The sequence below is a fragment of the Chionomys nivalis genome, chromosome 22 (genome assembly GCF_950005125.1).
Source record: "Chionomys nivalis chromosome 22, mChiNiv1.1, whole genome shotgun sequence".
Taxonomy (NCBI): Eukaryota; Metazoa; Chordata; class Mammalia; order Rodentia; family Cricetidae; genus Chionomys; species Chionomys nivalis.
Genome location: NC_080107.1, coordinates 16,302,024 through 16,321,081, shown reverse-complemented (window position 1 = coordinate 16,321,081; position 19,058 = coordinate 16,302,024). Strand labels below are relative to the sequence as shown.

At 39.1% G+C, this 19,058-nt stretch overlaps 1 protein-coding gene across 4 annotated transcripts in view; it reads left to right on the top strand.

Annotated features, from left to right (window-relative positions):
- Positions 1–18,485, top strand: part of Scn2a (sodium voltage-gated channel alpha subunit 2) — a 118,645-nt gene extending 100,160 nt beyond the window's left edge. For all 4 annotated transcript variants that reach the window (XM_057755559.1, XM_057755555.1, XM_057755556.1 and 1 more), the window contains exons 21-27: positions 1,979–2,101; positions 4,327–4,608; positions 5,578–5,631; positions 9,371–9,508; positions 10,136–10,240; positions 11,382–11,652; positions 14,630–18,485. In XM_057755559.1, the coding sequence (XP_057611542.1) occupies positions 1,979–2,101; positions 4,327–4,608; positions 5,578–5,631; positions 9,371–9,508; positions 10,136–10,240; positions 11,382–11,652; positions 14,630–15,825 (2,169 nt within the window). In that variant the 3' untranslated portion in view covers positions 15,826–18,485. The remainder of the gene's footprint in view (positions 1–1,978; positions 2,102–4,326; positions 4,609–5,577; positions 5,632–9,370; positions 9,509–10,135; positions 10,241–11,381; positions 11,653–14,629) is intronic.
- Positions 18,486–19,058: the final 573 nt, after the last annotated feature.

The following is a 19,058-nucleotide window of genomic DNA, read 5'->3' as shown; positions in this document are numbered from 1 at the left end:
CTCTGATCCTAAGGGAGTTTAAGTTTGACCAGTAAGGACAAATGTATAGTCAATGGCTTCCCCTGAGGAAAAGGTTTCTTGAGAGTGGAGTAAATCAGAGTTCGAGTGAAAAAATGCCAGTAGGTCCAGAGGTGGGAGGAACACTGATGGGTGCCCACCCTGAGAACCAGCGCTTGAGAGTGAGCTCAGAGGGCAGGGAGTAGGATGGAAAGGTTTGTAAGTGGAAGACAAATTAAGAAAGACAGCTGTTTGAGGAACTCATGATGACATCCGAAGAACCATGAAGATAGAGAGGTTAGTGGAGAGGAAGATTTTTGAAGACTATCTTAAACAAAAACCCAGAAGATTAAAGACTATTATGGTGTCCCAGGAAGACCCAGATGTTTTCTCCTTTTCCCAGATCTCCTTTTCAAGTGTCGCTAAACAACTTACTGAAAGTGGCATGGCTTCCCACTTCTTCAATTCTCCAATAGTTCTGCCCCAGTTCTTTCCTCTCCAATGTGTGCCTGTCCCTTGGATGCTGGCATCAGAGAATGTAAAACACTCAGGTCCTCCCGGATCCCATTCCAAAAGCCTCACAGTTCTTGAAAATTCCGACACTTTGTTCCTCGGTTATCTATGAGGAGAAGAGTTACACGGACCTAAACTACCCGGATGGATGTTGTATCTCATCTCTCCCTTAAATTCAGACACGTTGCTTTCAGATAATCTGTACAAAATAGTTTAAATAAACCAAGGTTTCTGTAAAAGAAATTCTGTTTACTTCTGTTATTTTTCTTAGAAACCATTTTTCAAATACTTATCATAATACTCTTAAAAACTGTATTATGTATTTATTTCTAGTTATCTGATATTCAAATTTTTGTGTCCTTTAGAATGAGATAACATTTCTTTTCTGAGTTCATATAATATTCATAGTTTTCCAAGGTAATTGGGTATCTTAATAATGACAGCTTTTCTTTTTTTTTAACTGAGATTTTTTTTAGAATTTTTAGCAATAGCACTAGTAATATATATAAATGGCTAAAAAAATCATAACCTTAAAATTCTTTAATTATACTAAAATCTCAGTTTTCTTTCTTTTCATTCACTATTTGCTTTAATTAATGATAATTCTCAAAACATGATTTATGAATCAACACTGTTTATTTTACCAGAAAAATATAGAAAAATATAAATTCTCAAGCCTTTTCACAAGCATACTAAATCAAACTTTGCCAACTCTCAATTTTTTTTAAATTTTTCTTTTCTTTTCTTTTTTTATTTTCCCATTCAAATATTTACACTTCCTTCCCTCCTCCCAATCCCCTCCCGCTCCCCCACACCCCCTCTTCCCTTTCCCTCCCTGCTTGAGAGAGGGCAGGGAGCCTTGCTCTGTGGGAAGTCCAAGGCCCTCCTCCACTACATCCAGGCCTAGAGAGCTGTGCATTCATATAGACTAGGGTCCCAAAAAGCCAGATCATGCCGTAAAAACAAGTCCCAGTGCCTTTATCAATGGCTTTTCAGTCAGCCCCCATTGTCAGCCACAATCAGAGAGTCAGGTTTGATCACATGCTCATGTTTTTTAAATTGAAAAGGTTTTTTTTCCCATAAAAATTCTGATCACAGGGGGAGGGAAATGGGAAACGGGGAGCAGTTGGAAATTTTAATTAAAAAAGAATAAAAAAAAGAGAAAAAAAAATTCTGATCACAGTTTCCCCTCCCCCAACTGCTCCAGATTCTCCCCACCGACTGAATCCATATTCTTTCTTTCTCCATTTCATTAGAGAACAATCATCTAAAAAGAAGGGTAGAAAGACAAGACTGAAACAGAGGCTATTTCTGCTGTAGTTCTCACAGATCTTAACAAGTTCTGAGGATGTGGAAACTCCCACAAGTCTGAGAACTTCTTGCTTCTTTGTTGCACAGAGCAAGGTTGAGGGGTTTGTAGACATTTTTATCTCTAACTTTAATCACTTGTGTTCTCTTTTTTGCATAGGTCTCATTGGTTAGCTTAACTGCAAATGCCTTGGGCTATTCAGAACTCGGTGCCATCAAATCCCTCAGAACACTAAGAGCTCTCAGGCCACTCAGAGCCTTATCTCGGTTTGAAGGAATGAGGGTAAGACCAAACACTTTAGAGTTTGCTGGAACTATAATTAAGAACAATCTGAAACTTTCTACAGTAGGAGGGGCAAATCCATCTTCGTGTTGACATAACCAATCAATCAGTAAGATGCATCCAGTGTCCCTAATGCGTATTGTTATTTGACTCAACAGAACACAGGGCCGGATGCCTTTAATTCCTTTCTTTTTCATTGGGAAATTCTTGATCATATCTCGAAGATTGCTGATATGACTCAAGATTACTGATCTTCCCTCGATTTTAAAATGTGCAGGACATCTAACTTGATGTCATTTAAAACCACCTAATCATGAATCATCATTTCTTCCCTGCACTGTATTGTGAACCTGGTTGAAAACTGAATCTGGCCTTTTGGTTTTTAAGCACAGACAAAGATGTCTAAAAAGTAGGTCAGCTGTAGAAATCTAATACTCCCTTAGAAAGGCAGTACAAAGGACTAGGAGGAATTCATGCTGACATTTGTCATCCGCTGGGACAAAAGCCCAAGAACACATACCGTCACCACCTAGAAAATAATTGTAGCCCGTCTCCATGGTACTGAGTATTAAAAAAAAAAAAAAACCTACAAATGGATGCTTTTTGTGATACTTAAAACATTTCCCTGTAATCTCAGCACTCAGAAGTTTGAGGTCATGGGATTACCAGCCTACATAGTCACTTCCAAGCTGGGCTTAGCTAAAAAGTGACACACTGTCTCAAAAACTCTTTACAAGACAAGACAAAAACAGAAATGAAAATATTTCCTTAGGGGCTGGAGAGATGGCTCAGAGGTTAAGAGCACTGGCTGCTTTTCCAAAGGTCCTGAGTTCAATTCCCAGCAACCACATGGTGACTCACAACCATCTGTAATGGGGTCTGGTGCCCTCTTCTGGCCTGCAGGCATACACGCAGACAGAATATTGTATACATAATAAATAAATAAATATTTTAAAAAAAGAAAAAAGAAAGAAAGAAAATATTTCCTTAGACTTCATCAGGGTATTACAGGCACAGCCATAGATGCCTGTTATGTGTTGGTGTGGAGGCATGTTGGTGCATGTGTAGCCATGTTTGTACATGTCTAGGGCATGTCCTGCTTTTCTATGTATAGAAAGAAATGTTTGGCTAGCTGTTAGATTTTTTCTTTAACAATTAAATAAATCCATGTTTTGCAGTAGTAGGATGTTAAGTGTTCTGTACTAGAATATATTTCATATTTTCCATGTCAAATTTATCTTTCATATTCACCAACTTCCTCTTTCTTGGCCTTGGGACCAAATCTGAGATCTCGAGTGTGATATGGACGTCTCTGTACCACACTGTACGCTCAAATGTTCTCTTTTGCTCTCGGTTTGGTATTGTATACTTCGTGTTTTAAGTATTACAAATTGCACACTTCCCATTTTTTAAATATTGATTGTTCAGATAATCTTGTACATTTATGTCATTATTTGTGGGCTTAGTTACATGTTGATTTTAATTATCTCCATTTCTTGCTGAAAATCTGTTACATACATGTGCTTAACCCCAAGAAAACATTTCATAATGCAATTCATTTCATATTCTTCTGTAATTTAGAATTTAAAAATTCTACATTTTGATCTAAAATTCTTAGATCAAGCTTTTGGGTACTTCTAACCAATATTCAACTTTGAGGAGAGAAGTATTTTTTCTATATTTTGACCATTTTTTTCTTTGCTATATAAGGCTTCATATTTTGTATTATGTATATGGATATTTGCCTACTGATATGCATGTGCACCATATGCATGTATGTTAGCCTTAGCAGCTAGGACAGGGTGCCAGAATCTCTGTAACAAGTTGCAGCCAGTTCTGAGTGCCTTTGTGTTGGTGATGGGAGCCAAACCTAGATCTTCTCAAGCAGGCAATTCTATTAGTTATTCAGTGAACTCTCCAGACCTTTATTCCCTTTTATTTTTTAAGGTATATTTGTTTATATTCAGTGTATGTTCATGTGACAGAGTATATGGATGCACTTAGATGCCCTTGAGCTAGAAAAAGGTGTTAGATCCCTGAAACTAAAGTTCCAGGAGAATGTTAGCCACCTGACATTGGTGCTGGGAACCAAGTCTAGGTCCTCTTGTAGAGCAACAGTTGAGCCATTTTTCAAGCTGAAATCATGACTTACTAACAACATTTGAAAGGAAGTGAACATAAATACCTGTCCTTTCATGGGTTTCCGCCTTCTCCTCCTGTGCCAGGTTGTTGTAAATGCTCTTCTGGGTGCCATCCCATCCATAATGAACGTGCTTCTGGTCTGCCTGATCTTTTGGCTAATATTCAGCATCATGGGAGTGAATCTCTTTGCTGGCAAGTTCTATCACTGCATCAACTACACCACTGGGGACATGTTCGACGTGAGTGTGGTCAACAACTTCAGTGAGTGCCAAGCTCTCATAGAGAGCAACCAGACAGCCAGGTGGAAGAACGTGAAAGTCAACTTCGATAACGTGGGACTTGGCTATCTTTCTCTGCTTCAAGTGGTAAGGGGCCACCTTCATGTTGCTTGCCATGTGTCAAAAGTTGTCTTTCTCTGCCGCCTGACAGCTGTTAGAGTGAGTGTCATCAAAGAGAAGGCAGGTACCACGCTTGCAGCAACCTGCACACTGCTAGTGGAAATGCTATTAGTAAGCCTTATGAGAAGCATTGAAGGGAATCCCTCAAAAATATATAAAAGAACCATCACGTGATCTGGAGATTCCAGTCCTGGGCATGTGTCCAAATGAAATGCAATGCATACACTGTGTGTGAAAACATGTCTACATTCTTCTCTCTTTCACATATTGGTTGCACACTGCACATGGTTCTAATGTGCTGGTTCTAATTGCAGCATCGCTTATGACCATTGTCTATGATGTTGGTCTAAGTCTATCAGTGAATGAATGTCTAAAGGCAGAGTATATGCTCATATAAAGTAATATTCAACCTTGTCACATGCTGATAATATTCCTGAAGTGCTTTCCTAGGTTCCTTATAATAATCATTCTAATAATTATATCAGAGTCAAAGGCTGTTGCGGTGACTTTCATGATCGTATATTGTGAAAGGAGTTCAGGATTTCATTATACATGTTAAATATGTGCCAAAAGATTTTATAAAATTTTGCTTCTATCACCAAATACTATCCACAGAGTTTAAATAATAGCCATAAACCATGTTATACAGATGTCTTTGAATAAATCTTGTTAACTACTTAGACATTTTTAAGTTGGTTGTCTCTGTAGAGCACTATGGGATGTGTTAAAACCTTCACACACTGTGTAATGTGCAGTCAAATGAAGCTTATCTATCACCCAATCCATTGCCATAGGTTTTTTTTTTTTTGTGGTGGAAATATCTAGAAAACTGTCTTTCAGAGCTTAGTTTCCTCTTTTGTTTGTACTTCTACCCTGATAAGTTATTTTCTGAATTGTAATAAAGAGTAAAAATAAATATTTTTGACTGTTTTACAGGCCACATTTAAAGGATGGATGGACATCATGTATGCAGCTGTTGACTCAAGAAATGTAAGTCCATTTAGGCAAGAAATTGCTTGGTTTGATCAAATGACTGTATCCATATTATTGTAAATCATCAATGGCAAACACAGCAAAAATGATATAACTGTAGATCAATTTACAGGACACAGCTATTTTACCAAAATGAAGTACTTATATTATTTCTTTAAGAAAATTTCTGTGGGGGATCCCAGTCTTTAGTTACAGAGTTGAAATTTTTTAACATGCTGAAGGTCTAACAGTAACTGTAGAAATAGTTAGTAACCAGAGAATTGAAGTCAGTCAGTTTTTTTCAAATTTTAGTTACAAGGTTTTTCTCAAGTCACTATAAATTGTTTTTAATATTTATTTTATTTTTTGTGTGCCAGTATTTTTTGCTTACTTGTATGTCTGTGCATCACATGTGTGTCTGGTGCCCATAGAGGCCAGAAGAGGGAACTAGATCCTCTGGAGCTGGAGATGCAGACAGTTGTGAACCTCCTTGTGAGTGCTGGAAGCTGAGCTCTGGTCCTCTGGAAAAGCAACAAATACTCTTAACCATAACCTTAACTGCTAAAACCATCCCTCTGGCCCCTCACTTTTTTTTTTTTTTTTTTTTGGTTTTTCGAGACAGGGTTTCTCTGTAGCTTTGGAGCCTGGCCTGGAACTAGCTCTTGTAGACCAGGCTGGCCTTGAACTCCCAGAGATCCACCTGACTCTGCCTCCTGAGTGCTGGGATTAAAGGCGTGCGCCACCACCGCCCGGCTGATTTCTTCTTCTTTTCTTTCCTTTTTCCTTTTTCGTTTCTTTTTTTGACTTTTCTAGTAAGCTTGGGCCCTGATGCTTGCTTAAATTTTTATGAATTGTATTTTCGAAATGAGGCATTTTATTTTTGTGAGCAGAAATCCTCTGGGTAATATTTTTCATCTGCCATAAGTTTCCTCCAGCATTTGATCTTCTCAGAGGACGGAAATGACTAATAATGACAAATGGCGGGGAACACAGGAAACAAACAAACCAAAACCTAATAGCGTCTCCTGCCGGAGGTGGAAATGTGGGAGAGAAGGCAGAGATTTTCAAAATTTACCTTAGAAACGCAGTGGAGATTTTTTGCTTCAATTTTTGTTCATTTCATACAGTTTATCAAGGAAGAAAGTGGCATTTTGGAATGGATTGGCTTTTAGTTTGCTAGAGCCCCCAGATTACTCTCAAAATGTTATTTCTCTGTACCAGTAATTAGCTCTCTCTAGTAAAAAAAAATCCCTGAGTTGTTTATATCAGCCTCATAAAACCAAACATCAGAGGCAGAGAGGGCTAAAAAGCCTGCAATGCTTCAGCGATCCCAACATGAGTGTTTTCTGAATCATGTTTGTAAGGTTTTGCTTGTCACCTAGGATACCAAGGTCTACCTCACATTATCTCGCTTCGTTGTACACTGTAGCCTCATGTGTTTGGCACTAACTGCGCTATTGAAGCAGAGAGGCTCAACATATGCAATACAGAATGTTTATGAACTCTGACCAGAAGCTGTTTCTGCAGGGCCTCTCTCTACCTCTTTGATTAGCTCATCCAGCTATTTCTACCTTAGCAACAGCCTACATGGCACACAACTTACTGTGTGTCTCTGTTAGTAACCCAGCAGAAACTGCCTGCTACTGAAGCTCTCATATGGCGGAAGACAAAAGCCAACTGGCGGCTGAGACAACAAGAAAGACTTCCTGGCTTTCACTCTTACATTCATTTTTTTATTTAATGTATTTATTCGAGACAGGCTCTCACTGTGTAACCCTGGCTGACCTGGAAATCTCTATGCAGACCAGGAACTAGCCAGGGACTCATAGAGATTCGCCTGCCTCTTCCTCCTGGCATTAAGGGCTGTGCCACCATGCCAGGTTCCAGCTTTCATTAGTCATCCATGCATGAAGGCACGCACACACTCATGTGCACACAGGCATACACACACACACACACACACACACCACTAGATATATAAAATAAAGTAGTTGGGTATTAAGATATTATTTGTCAGTCAGGGAGTAGTGACTCACACCTTCAATCCCAGCACTCAGGAGGCAGAGGCAGGTGTATCTCTGTGAGTTCGAGGTCAGCCTGGTCTACAAGAGCTAGTTCCAAGATAGGCTCCAAAGCTACATAGAGAAACCCTGTCTCAAAAAACCAAATATATACATGTACACATACATGTATACATACATGTATATATATTCGGGTTTTTGCAGCATATTCTTAAGCTATTTTTACTCCTGTACATGTGTATAGGATAGTTAATCTATGTACAGAAGTGAGAAGATTTTGAAGTGACAGAACTGGAATTCATTGAAAAATAATAACAATGAGTAAGTGTTATATAGTAGTAAAAATGAATGTGGATGCCTTAATGCAAAGAAACTGCACATACACCCCAATTTTGTTTAGTGGTTCAAAGTTGGCAAAAATCAACCTACTGTTCAAAAATATCAAGGTATCAACTCTCAAAAGTGCAGGCTAATGTTGCCAGCAGTGATGGTAGTGGCTATGTTGCCAGCAGTGATGGTAGTGGCTATGTTGCAGAAGAATAAATGCACCGGGATCTGTGAACTACCTGAATTGTGTCTTCTTACAAAAATGTATATCACTTAAGTTTATATGTTAGACACTTTAATATATTGCATTTGATTCTATAAAACTTGAAAATATATTACTGTGTTAGGCATACATATATATAGATAAGTCGAATGATAATTCCTAGTTTTACAAATCATTTTATGTTTTACTTTATCATATTTTATTTAAAAATATGTTTGTTACACCCTCAGAATGGATGCCATGACACAATAAGCTGCAGTTTGCATTCTTTGTCATCATGATTGATTAACTGAGTTATTAGAAGTGTCCTGGGAGACTTGAGCTATTGATGATATCGGAAGCTTTTATTATCACTCATTTTCCTCCAAGGTCTGGACAACACAGAGGATCTTTGTAATACAAACTGCCTATTGGAGAGAGCCGGTCACTATACGCACTATCAGGAAGGACAAACCCTACCAACCTACTCATGAGTACACGTACAATGTGGTTTCTAGCCAGCCTGGGAAGTGTGTACTATTAAACATTTCACACCTATCCATCACTACTGGCTGATCTTGGCCTTAAGCACTTTTCTATATACTAGCATATTTAACATTCACAAGTTACTCTAAAAGGTATAGGGTCTAGTTTTTCCATTTCACAGGTGAGAGGACTAGGCAGAGAAAGTAAATATTAGCTGTTCTAAAAGAGAGTAGTGCCGGGCGGTAGTGGCGCACGCCTTTAATCCCAGCACTTGGGAGGCAGAGGCAGGCGGATCTCTGAGTTCGAGACCAGCCTGGTCTACAAGAGCTAGTTCCAGGACAGGCTCCAAAACCACAGGGAAACCCTGTCTCGAAAAACCAAAAAAAAAAAAGAGAGAGAGTAGTGAGACTGACTGTGCTGTGGGATGAGATGCCTCTATCCATGTTCCGTGTTGAGATCTTTGCTTATTGAGGAAAAGAATGTTCTCGGTCATTTAAGGATTTATTTGGTGAGATTACTATAATTATTTAAGCTGTTGTATGAATGTTTTCATTTTCTCAAGTCAGTGAATAGTCTTGCAGGATTCAACAGGCATGTTAGATGTGGTGGTTCATGAACTCTGGCCAATATTCGTCTATTTCATGTTTAGAGCTTTGAAAACTCAATGATGTACTTTTTATGAAACGTTTCAATCTAATGGTTACCATTCTCCATATTTTAGGTAGAGTTGCAACCCAAATATGAAGACAATCTGTACATGTACCTTTACTTTGTCATCTTCATTATTTTCGGCTCATTCTTCACACTGAATCTTTTCATTGGCGTCATCATAGATAACTTCAACCAACAGAAAAAGAAGATAAGTATATCTAGACTCCTTCTGTACTGTGAAGTGCGAGTTGGGTCCAGTGTGCTGCAGAATGTCTTTGCCAAGGGAAACGATGCAACGTTCAGAAGTTCTTTTGAGATTTCATGAGTTTTAAAAGATTAGGTCAGCTAGATGTGGTGGTGCATATGCCTTTAATGCCAGCATTTGGGAGGCAGAGGCAGTCAGATCTTGGTGAGTTCGAGGCCAGCCTGTTCGACAGTGAGTTCCAGGACAGCCAGTGCTATGCTGAGAATCCCTGCCTTGAAAATATAAAATTTAAAAATAAAAGAGTTGAGGTCACTTGTAATTCAGATACAATGCTTTGAAGGCTCCAGTGTATGGATGTGCCTGCCGTGACCTAATGATCGTATTGACTGGGCGCATCATTAGCAGTGCTATGACGTAACAAACGTGCTGACTGGGCGCATCATTAGCAGTGCTGTGACGTAACTAACATATTGACTGAGCACATCATTAGCAGTGCTATGACGTAATGAACGTGTTGACTAGGAACATCATTAGCAGCATAAGAGTGCCGGTTTTCACACAAGCAGGCAGACAGATTTCCCAGCTGGTAAAGAGCATGGTTTTAACAGTGCTTTGCTTTTCTTTCTTTACTTTGGAGGTCAGGACATCTTCATGACAGAAGAACAGAAGAAGTATTACAATGCGATGAAGAAGCTGGGATCCAAGAAACCGCAGAAGCCCATCCCTAGACCTGCTGTAAGAACAGAGCTCTTCCTTATTAGTGAGACAGCGAGCGCAATGGTGTCTGCTACTTTTACAGTCAAAGTGCCAAGACGAGTATTTCTCTGAATTTGCAACCCCTTATTTATAGTCTTACTTGATAGTCTAAATATATGCTATATATGTGCATATGTCAAAATTATTTAATATATAATATGTTATGTACAATCATGTAAAACACATGTGAATGATTTCTTTAATCTCAAATGGTGGTAGATCACAGAGAATTAGTGACATTGAGAGTATTCTTATAATGTAGGAAAGATATTACAATGTTTACATATGTCAGGTGCACCTTTAATCACAGAACTTGGGAGGCAGAGACAGGAGGATCTCTGTGAGTTTGAGGCCAATCTGGTCTACAGAATGAGTTCCAGGACAGCAAAAGATACATAGAGAAACCCTGTCTCAGAAACAAACAAACAAACAAACAAACAAAACAAAAACAAAAAAAACCCACCTAGCCGGGCGGTGGTGGCGCACGCCTTTAATCCCAGCACTCGGGAGGCAGAGGCAGGCGGATCTCTGTGAGTTCGAGACCAGCCTGGTCTACAAGAGCTAGTTCCAGGACAGGCTCCAAAACCACAGAGAAACTCTGTCTCGAAAAAACCAAAAAAAAAAAAAACCACCTATTTATAATTTAAAGTCTAACTATTATAAAGTTGACAATGGAAGATAATGAAGCTTTGAGACTAGAACATAGTTGAAGCAAGCTGGGGAGAAAGCAAGAGAAAATCTAAGACAAGTATCTATTCACTCTTTAAAAGTAGTGTTCATATCCACCTCGCAGCACATGGAGTAAAAATGTTTACTATCACTGCAAATACTGACTGTCCATCCAAATCACATACTGATGCTTGGGATACTGAGGCCATCAGCTATTCTTAATACTCTTCTTTATAAAGTTCATCATATGACTAATATTCATGAAGCACTTCACTTTGGGGAAAGTTGGCTAGGCCAATACATAAAACTGTTGACAACAGATGACCCAAGAATGGTATGATTTATGCTTTCACAGAAGATAAGTTTTCATATTACTGAGTCCGAACCAGGTAAGTGGGTAAGATCTTCTTAACACATGTGTGAGTGTGCTTGTCTGTGCTATTTGTTTCAGAACAAATTTCAAGGGATGGTCTTTGACTTTGTAACCAAACAAGTCTTTGACATCAGCATCATGATCCTCATCTGCCTCAACATGGTCACCATGATGGTGGAGACTGACGACCAGAGTCAGGAGATGACCAACATCCTCTACTGGATCAACCTGGTGTTCATTGTGCTGTTCACGGGCGAGTGCGTGCTGAAGCTCATCTCCCTCCGCCATTACTACTTCACCATTGGGTGGAATATTTTTGATTTTGTGGTGGTCATTCTCTCCATCGTAGGTAAGAAGGGAAGCTTTTACCCTTTTATTTAATAGGTCCAGGTGTGGGGGAAATGGTAGTAACCCCCCAAATTTGGGAGGTTCAGGCAGATATCAAATTCCAGGATAACATGGGCTGCATAGTGAGACCCTGTCTCCAAAAAAAAAAAGCAAAAACAAGAAAAAAGAGGGAAAAAGTACTTAATATTAATAGTTATACTCCATGATTAAAATTGGTAAAGATGTTTCTTATCATTTCAAAATTTTAGATAAACCCTAACAGTCCATTCCTTTTGGTCTTTCATATTTGAAATTTCATCTGTTCATGAAATTACATACTTTTTTCTTTTTACTATCTTGCCTCAATTTCAAATCCAATAACTACAATTTAGGTTGTCTCCTGTACTCATCATGTTCTTATATTATAAACAACTTCTACTTCGAATAAACAAGTAACACTCACTTATGCATAAATCCTTAAAGGTAGTCAGATAATACATAGATATGATCTCTTTGGTAACTGGAATAGTGTACATGTGCATTTATATACATATAACACACAGACTTCATGGTTTCCTGAAGTTCAGATAACTCTCTGTAGTTTAGAGTTTTTCTTTTTACAAGTGGATAGTGTATTGAGGATTCATTTTCCTCATAACATATTAAGTGTCCATGTGGAAGATATCAAATAAGAAGCTAAAAGCAAATATAACAGGATTTATGGAAAGTCTTGGCTCTTGTTTTATTATTAATTATTAATTACTGATACTGAGAGGAACCATCAGGACCCTATTGTGTGAGGACAATGATCTACCACTGAATGAGGTCCCAGTTACTAGGTTGGGTCCACATGAGGAATAGGAATATAGATACTGAGAGGGAAAAAGCATGTCCAGGCTACCTCATGTTTTTACACTTTTGATATAATGTGCTCTGTCCACACTGCAGGCCATGACAGCCCCACATTTGGCAAGTCAGTTTGCAGCATTTTTCAACAGCTTAGATGATGATTGCATTTTTAGCAAAAGCTATTTTTAATTAAGATCCACAGTTTTCTTGGACATAATGTCATTTATATTTAAACTGAAGTATATTGTAATTATTAACATTTATATGCATCAATAAAACAGTCAGAATATTCATGTCATTTAAAAAAATATGTGTATGAGTATTTTGCCTTCATATATGTCTGTGTGCCAGACGCATGCAGGGCTCACTGAGGCCAGAAGAGGGCACCAGATCCCCTGGAACTGGAGTTAGAGACAGTTGTGAGCTGCCCTGTGGGTATTGGGAGCGGACCCTTGGTCCTCTGAAGGAGGACTCTTCACCACTGAGCGTCTTAGCTCTTTCAGTCCTGTAATTGGTTTCCTTGTGTCTGGTTTAATTCTGATTATCGGAAACCGGTGCACAAAGACAGGAAGGAGCATTCGTATCCAGGTTTTTACCTCTCACGAACATTGCCCCACTGTGACAGAGTCCTGTGGAGCAGACAGAAGGGGAACACAAAACCCTGACCTTTTACCTCTCACGAACATTGCCCCACTGTGACAGAGTCCTGTGGAGCAGACAGAAGGGAAACACAAAACCCTGACCTCAGCCGGGCGGTGGTGGCGCACGCCTTTAATTCCAGCACTCGGGAGGCAGAGGCAGGCGGATCTCTGGGAGTTCGAGGCCAGCCTGGTCTACAAAGGGAGTTCCAGGACAGGTTGCAAAGCCACAGAGAAACCCTGTCTTGAAAAACCAAAATAATAATAATAATAATAATAATAATAAAATTAAAAAAAAAAACCCTGACCTCATCGGAGGTGAGAACAGATGGTGAGCCAAGGCTGCAGTGTATAAGGAGGGAAAGCTGGAAAGATGTCCAAGAGAAACCGAGCTGCAGTTCATAGAAGCAAAATGTTCTGAAGCCCATTGCACCGTAGGACATTACAGATAACTGTAATATATTTCACGCTTTAAAGAAGCAAGAGAGGATTCTGAATCTGTTTACTATCAAGATAACATTTTCAAGATAAAGATGTTAAAATGTTAGACAACATATACTTGTATAGAAATATGACCTGCTACCCCACAAATATGCACCGTTTTTATGTTTTAGTATATTAATTAAAATATTTTTTAAAATTTTAAAGAAAATTTGGGGGTGAAGAAGCCATGCCTCGAGGCTCCCTTCCTGGACCACTTATCAGCTCTCTTACCTAGGGCATGTTCAGTTACTATTCCAATTACTGGCTCTCCTTTGAATACAGTACTGTTGCCATGTCAACGTGCAGATTAGTTCATGTGGCTCTCTGTTCATTATGAAGGAAAGACTCTGAAAATGTTGTTTAACAAAAACAAAAGTTGACATTTTGGTCATCTAGACAAGATTTTGAGTTCTATTCCGAGTGAATCTGCCTCTCCAGCATGTGTTCTATGGTACACGTGTTCAGCTACCTGAGAAGGAAATACTCTCATCATGAGTTCTCGTGTAGAACATAGAGCTGAAAACTACACGCTTCACCCTGTAGCCCTTAGGCAAACAATAGTTCTCGTGTTTTAAAAGTATAAATCCATTTCTGTGCTCAGCCACTTTATACTTTGTTACATCTTTAGACCTCTAAGAGTTTGGTTATTCTCTGATAGAAGATATGTTAATGAAGAAAAATGACCATCAATATCTTCATTTAGAATAAAGATCTCAATGGTACAACACCAAATATTTTTGTTATTTTAGTGAGTAAATATTGCAGTTTACTTGTATACATGATGCTTATATTTTTATATATGCATAAATATATATATTTCTATGAACTGTAACTCAGTTCTCATTGGTTAGAGTAGGCATACACACATATTCATATTATGACCATGTTAGTTAAAACTATTAATAAATATGTATTTGTTGGTATTTAATTATTATATGTGCAGTTTGTAAACTAGATAGTTCTTGTCTTAATCGTATAAAACTTTTTTTTTCTGCTGCCCTTAACACTATTGGCTATCATTTTTCCCAGGAATGTTTCTGGCCGAGCTGATAGAGAAGTACTTTGTGTCCCCTACCCTGTTCCGAGTCATCCGCCTGGCCAGGATCGGCCGAATCCTACGTCTGATCAAAGGCGCCAAGGGCATCCGCACGCTGCTCTTTGCTCTGATGATGTCCCTTCCCGCGCTGTTCAACATCGGCCTCCTGCTTTTCCTGGTCATGTTCATCTACGCCATCTTTGGGATGTCCAACTTTGCCTACGTTAAGAGGGAAGTTGGGATTGATGATATGTTCAATTTTGAGACCTTTGGCAACAGCATGATCTGCTTATTCCAAATCACCACCTCGGCGGGCTGGGACGGACTGCTGGCACCTATATTAAATAGCGGGCCTCCAGACTGTGACCCTGAAAAAGATCACCCTGGAAGCTCGGTAAAGGGGGATTGTGGGAACCCATCTGTGGGGATCTTCTTTTTTGTCAGCTACATCATCATATCCTTCCTGGTTGTGGTGAACATGTACATCGCTGTCATCCTGGAGAACTTCAGCGTTGCCACAGAAGAAAGTGCAGAGCCCCTGAGTGAAGACGACTTTGAGATGTTCTATGAGGTCTGGGAGAAGTTCGACCCCGATGCCACTCAGTTCATAGAGTTCTGCAAGCTCTCCGACTTTGCGGCTGCTCTGGATCCTCCCCTTCTCATCGCAAAGCCAAACAAAGTCCAGCTCATCGCCATGGATCTGCCCATGGTGAGCGGAGACCGCATCCACTGCCTGGACATCTTATTTGCTTTTACAAAGCGTGTCTTGGGGGAGAGTGGAGAGATGGATGCCCTTCGAGTCCAGATGGAAGAGCGGTTCATGGCTTCCAACCCCTCCAAAGTCTCCTATGAACCGATCACCACCACTCTGAAACGGAAACAAGAGGAGGTCTCTGCTATCGTCATCCAGAGAGCGTACAGGCGCTACCTCCTGAAACAGAAAGTTAAGAAAGTGTCATCTATATATAAAAAAGACAAGGGCAAAGAAGGTGAAGGAACGCCGATCAAAGAAGACATCGTCATTGATAAACTAAATGAGAATTCGACTCCGGAGAAAACTGATGTGACGCCTTCCACCACTTCCCCACCTTCCTATGACAGCGTGACCAAACCCGAAAAGGAGAAATTTGAAAAGGACAAATCGGAAAAGGAGGACAAAGGGAAAGATATCAGGGAAAGTAAGAAGTAAAATAAATAAGAAAATAACAAAATTAAAATTGAAAAAATAAAAAACACAAGAAAATTCCATTTTGTGACCAACTGTTTACAGCCTGCATTGGTGATGTATCTGTGACTCCCTCAGGAGGTCTACACCAAACTGACTGTCTTTACAAGTGTACACTTAAGGTCAGTGCCTATAACAAGACAGGACCTAGGGTCAGCAAGCCAGGACTCACTACACCAGACAAACAGCGCCGACAGGAGGTCTCTGTTCTCACAACCAACTGTCACTGCAGAGCGGAGAGCAATGGTTACTCAGACAATAGAAACAATGGGGAGGGAAGTGAAATTTTTATGTAAATTTAACACGTGACACTTGATAGCAGTAACTGTCACCACTGTTTGTGTTTTAACTACCACACCTGCCATATTTCTACAAAACGTGTGCTGTGAATTGATCACCTTCTTTTTTTTAATTCACGAGTTGTTTACTCTTATATGTGACTATTTTTGTAAAGGGGTTTATGTTTGGGGAGAGGGATTAAGGCGGGGAGTCTACATTTCTCTATGTATAACGAGATCTATTTTAATGACGGCATGCTGCAGCGCTCATTCACACGTGAACATACCCCATCATACACAGAAAGAGTTGACTTCTTAGTTCAGGATGTTTTTAGATTTTTGAGGTGCTTCAATAGCTATCCATATTTTTAAGGTGTTTCATCCAGAAGAATTTTAACGTGCCTGTAAATGTTCCATAGAGTCACAACCATCAAAGAGTTATTTTATTTTTACATAACTCATTATATGTACATGTATATATGTATATATGTATATGGCTGTGTATATACATATACATGTATACACACATGCATACACATGCACACAGAGACCATCACATGCTCAGAGTCCTGGCAGCATGACTATAACATTTTTTGATAAGTGTCCTTTGGCAAAAAAAAAAAAAATATATCCTATCAGTCCTTTCTAAGAAACCCGAACTGACCAAAAACCATCCCCACTGCCACTTTCTGAAGTTGATTCTGCTTTTTCCTGCAGTATTGTTTAGCCATCTTCTGCTCTTGGTAAGGTTGACATAGTGTATGTCACTTTAAAAACAAACAAGTCTGCTTTGTAAATAGTAATTTTGCCCCGTGGTGCATGTTTGAGCAAACGAAAATGATTTAAGCACAGTATTTAACTGCATCAAATATGTACCACAGTTAAGTATAGTTTGCAAGCTTCCAACAGGTGACATGGTGTCATTGGTTCCCTTAGAATTTGAAGCTGTCTCTGCTGCATGTCTCTCTTGCTGATGCTGCTGTATCTTAACCCTTCCGCTGTCTAAAAGGGAAGCCATATGTCAGGGTGAAGTGTACCAATTCTTCCATCAGGAACGTATTCTTCATGACACTGGGCAATGGGTTACAGTGAACGAAGAAGAGCTCCCCTGTTCCTTGTCCTCCCAACCTTAACTGAACGCTCTGGTGAGAAGTCAGACCGTGTAGACAAGTGGCAAAGCGTATGGTTAGAATTTTCTAAGAAAATATAAATATTGTAAAAAAAAAAGGGGGGGTTCATTTTGCTTTATTTTTCAGCCTTTTGTACATAAAATGAAAAATTAAAAGTATCTTCAGGTTGATGTCACAGTCATATCGTTAGTTTTTGTTCCTAACACTTCTTAATTAAGACACTTCACAAAGTAAGGGAGAAAGACGGAGAGGCAGTGGAAGCTTCTGCTCACGCTGTTAGTACTGTGGACTTGCACAATTCTCAAGTCGAGTCTAATATTAATTTGCTTTCAATAGTAATGCCTTATCGTTGACAAGCAGTTTCAAAGAGAGCGGATGATACTCTTGGCATTGCTTGAATGGATGTCGTTACCTAGCATTACCCCTAGTACTCATCGTCTTTCCTAATGTTTATTTACACAGATAGATAGATGGATAGATAGAATCTTACTGATGCACTTGGCACTAGAACTGTATCAGATACGATATAGGAGCCAAACTTCCTTCCTTCCTTCCTTCCTTCCTTCCTTCCTTCCTTCCTTCCTTCCTTCCTTCCTTCCTTCCTTCTTCCCTCTCTCCCTCCCTCCCACTCTCTCTGTATTTCTTTCTTTTCTTCCTTTCTTTACCTTTCTTTCTTTCTTTCTTTCTTTCTTTCTTTCTTTCTTTCTTTCTTTCTTTCTTTCTTTCTTTCTTTCTTTCTTTCTTTTTCCACAAAGCCAGGTAGCGAAATGATATTACCAATTACAACAAAACACTTTGTTTCACAAACAACATTCAGTGTAGATTCTTTATACTAAAGCTATTGACTTGTAGTGTGTTGGTGAATGCATGCAGGACAATGCTATTACCGTAAAGAGCAGTAAGCCACATTACAATCAAGCCAAAAGAATAAAGATTTTGCTTTTGTTTCTGTATTTATTGTTTTGTCTGTGTTTCTATCTTCAAGATGCCATTTAGAGGTAAATTTCTATCCTGTAAAAATGATCTATCTGAAAATTTAAATGTAAAATGTACACATTAAGTATAATAATTCATCTTTAAATTTTTCATGGGATGGAAACTGAGAAGAGTGTATTGGATATCTAGTTTTAATATTGGCCAAAAAAAAAAAACAGCTATGGCACCAGGTAGAGTAGTGGGAAGTTAAAAATTAATAAAAAAAAAACATTGACTAACATTTAAGTTGTGCATCTTTTCTCCTCCCCAGCTGTGGATTCTCTGATCTTCTCTTCCCCTTTCTTCTTTTTGCGTCCTTCCTTACATAGTACCAACCGACCGTCCTAGGTCCTTTTTCATCCCTCTCTCAGACACTGGCAGTTTTCCTGGAGACTCTTTTCCTTGGTTCTTTGCTGTTCACCAAAATTTTGTTTAGCCCTGTCCCCAGGACCGTTACCTTAATAATCTTTTGCCACTTTGAAGATGACACACACTGTCTGTATATATCCATTTTGTTAATAATTTTATCAATCAAACATCTAAGAAAGCTTAGATATCTGCTTTTCATACTATAAAACAGATCATCAAAATTCACAGGTTTGCCTTTCCCATTTCATTATGAACAGTTCGAGAAGTGCCTCTCAACTTTGATTGCATCTTCGAATTGCTTGTGAAGCTTCTAATAAAAATGTCAATGCTGGATGAGCAGGCCAATTGAGTTCCTATCTCCGGAGGTGTAACCTAGTCCTTTAGCATCTTTAAGACTCTCCACTGCTGATGAGTCATAGCAAGATTGGGAATTGGTGTCCAACAG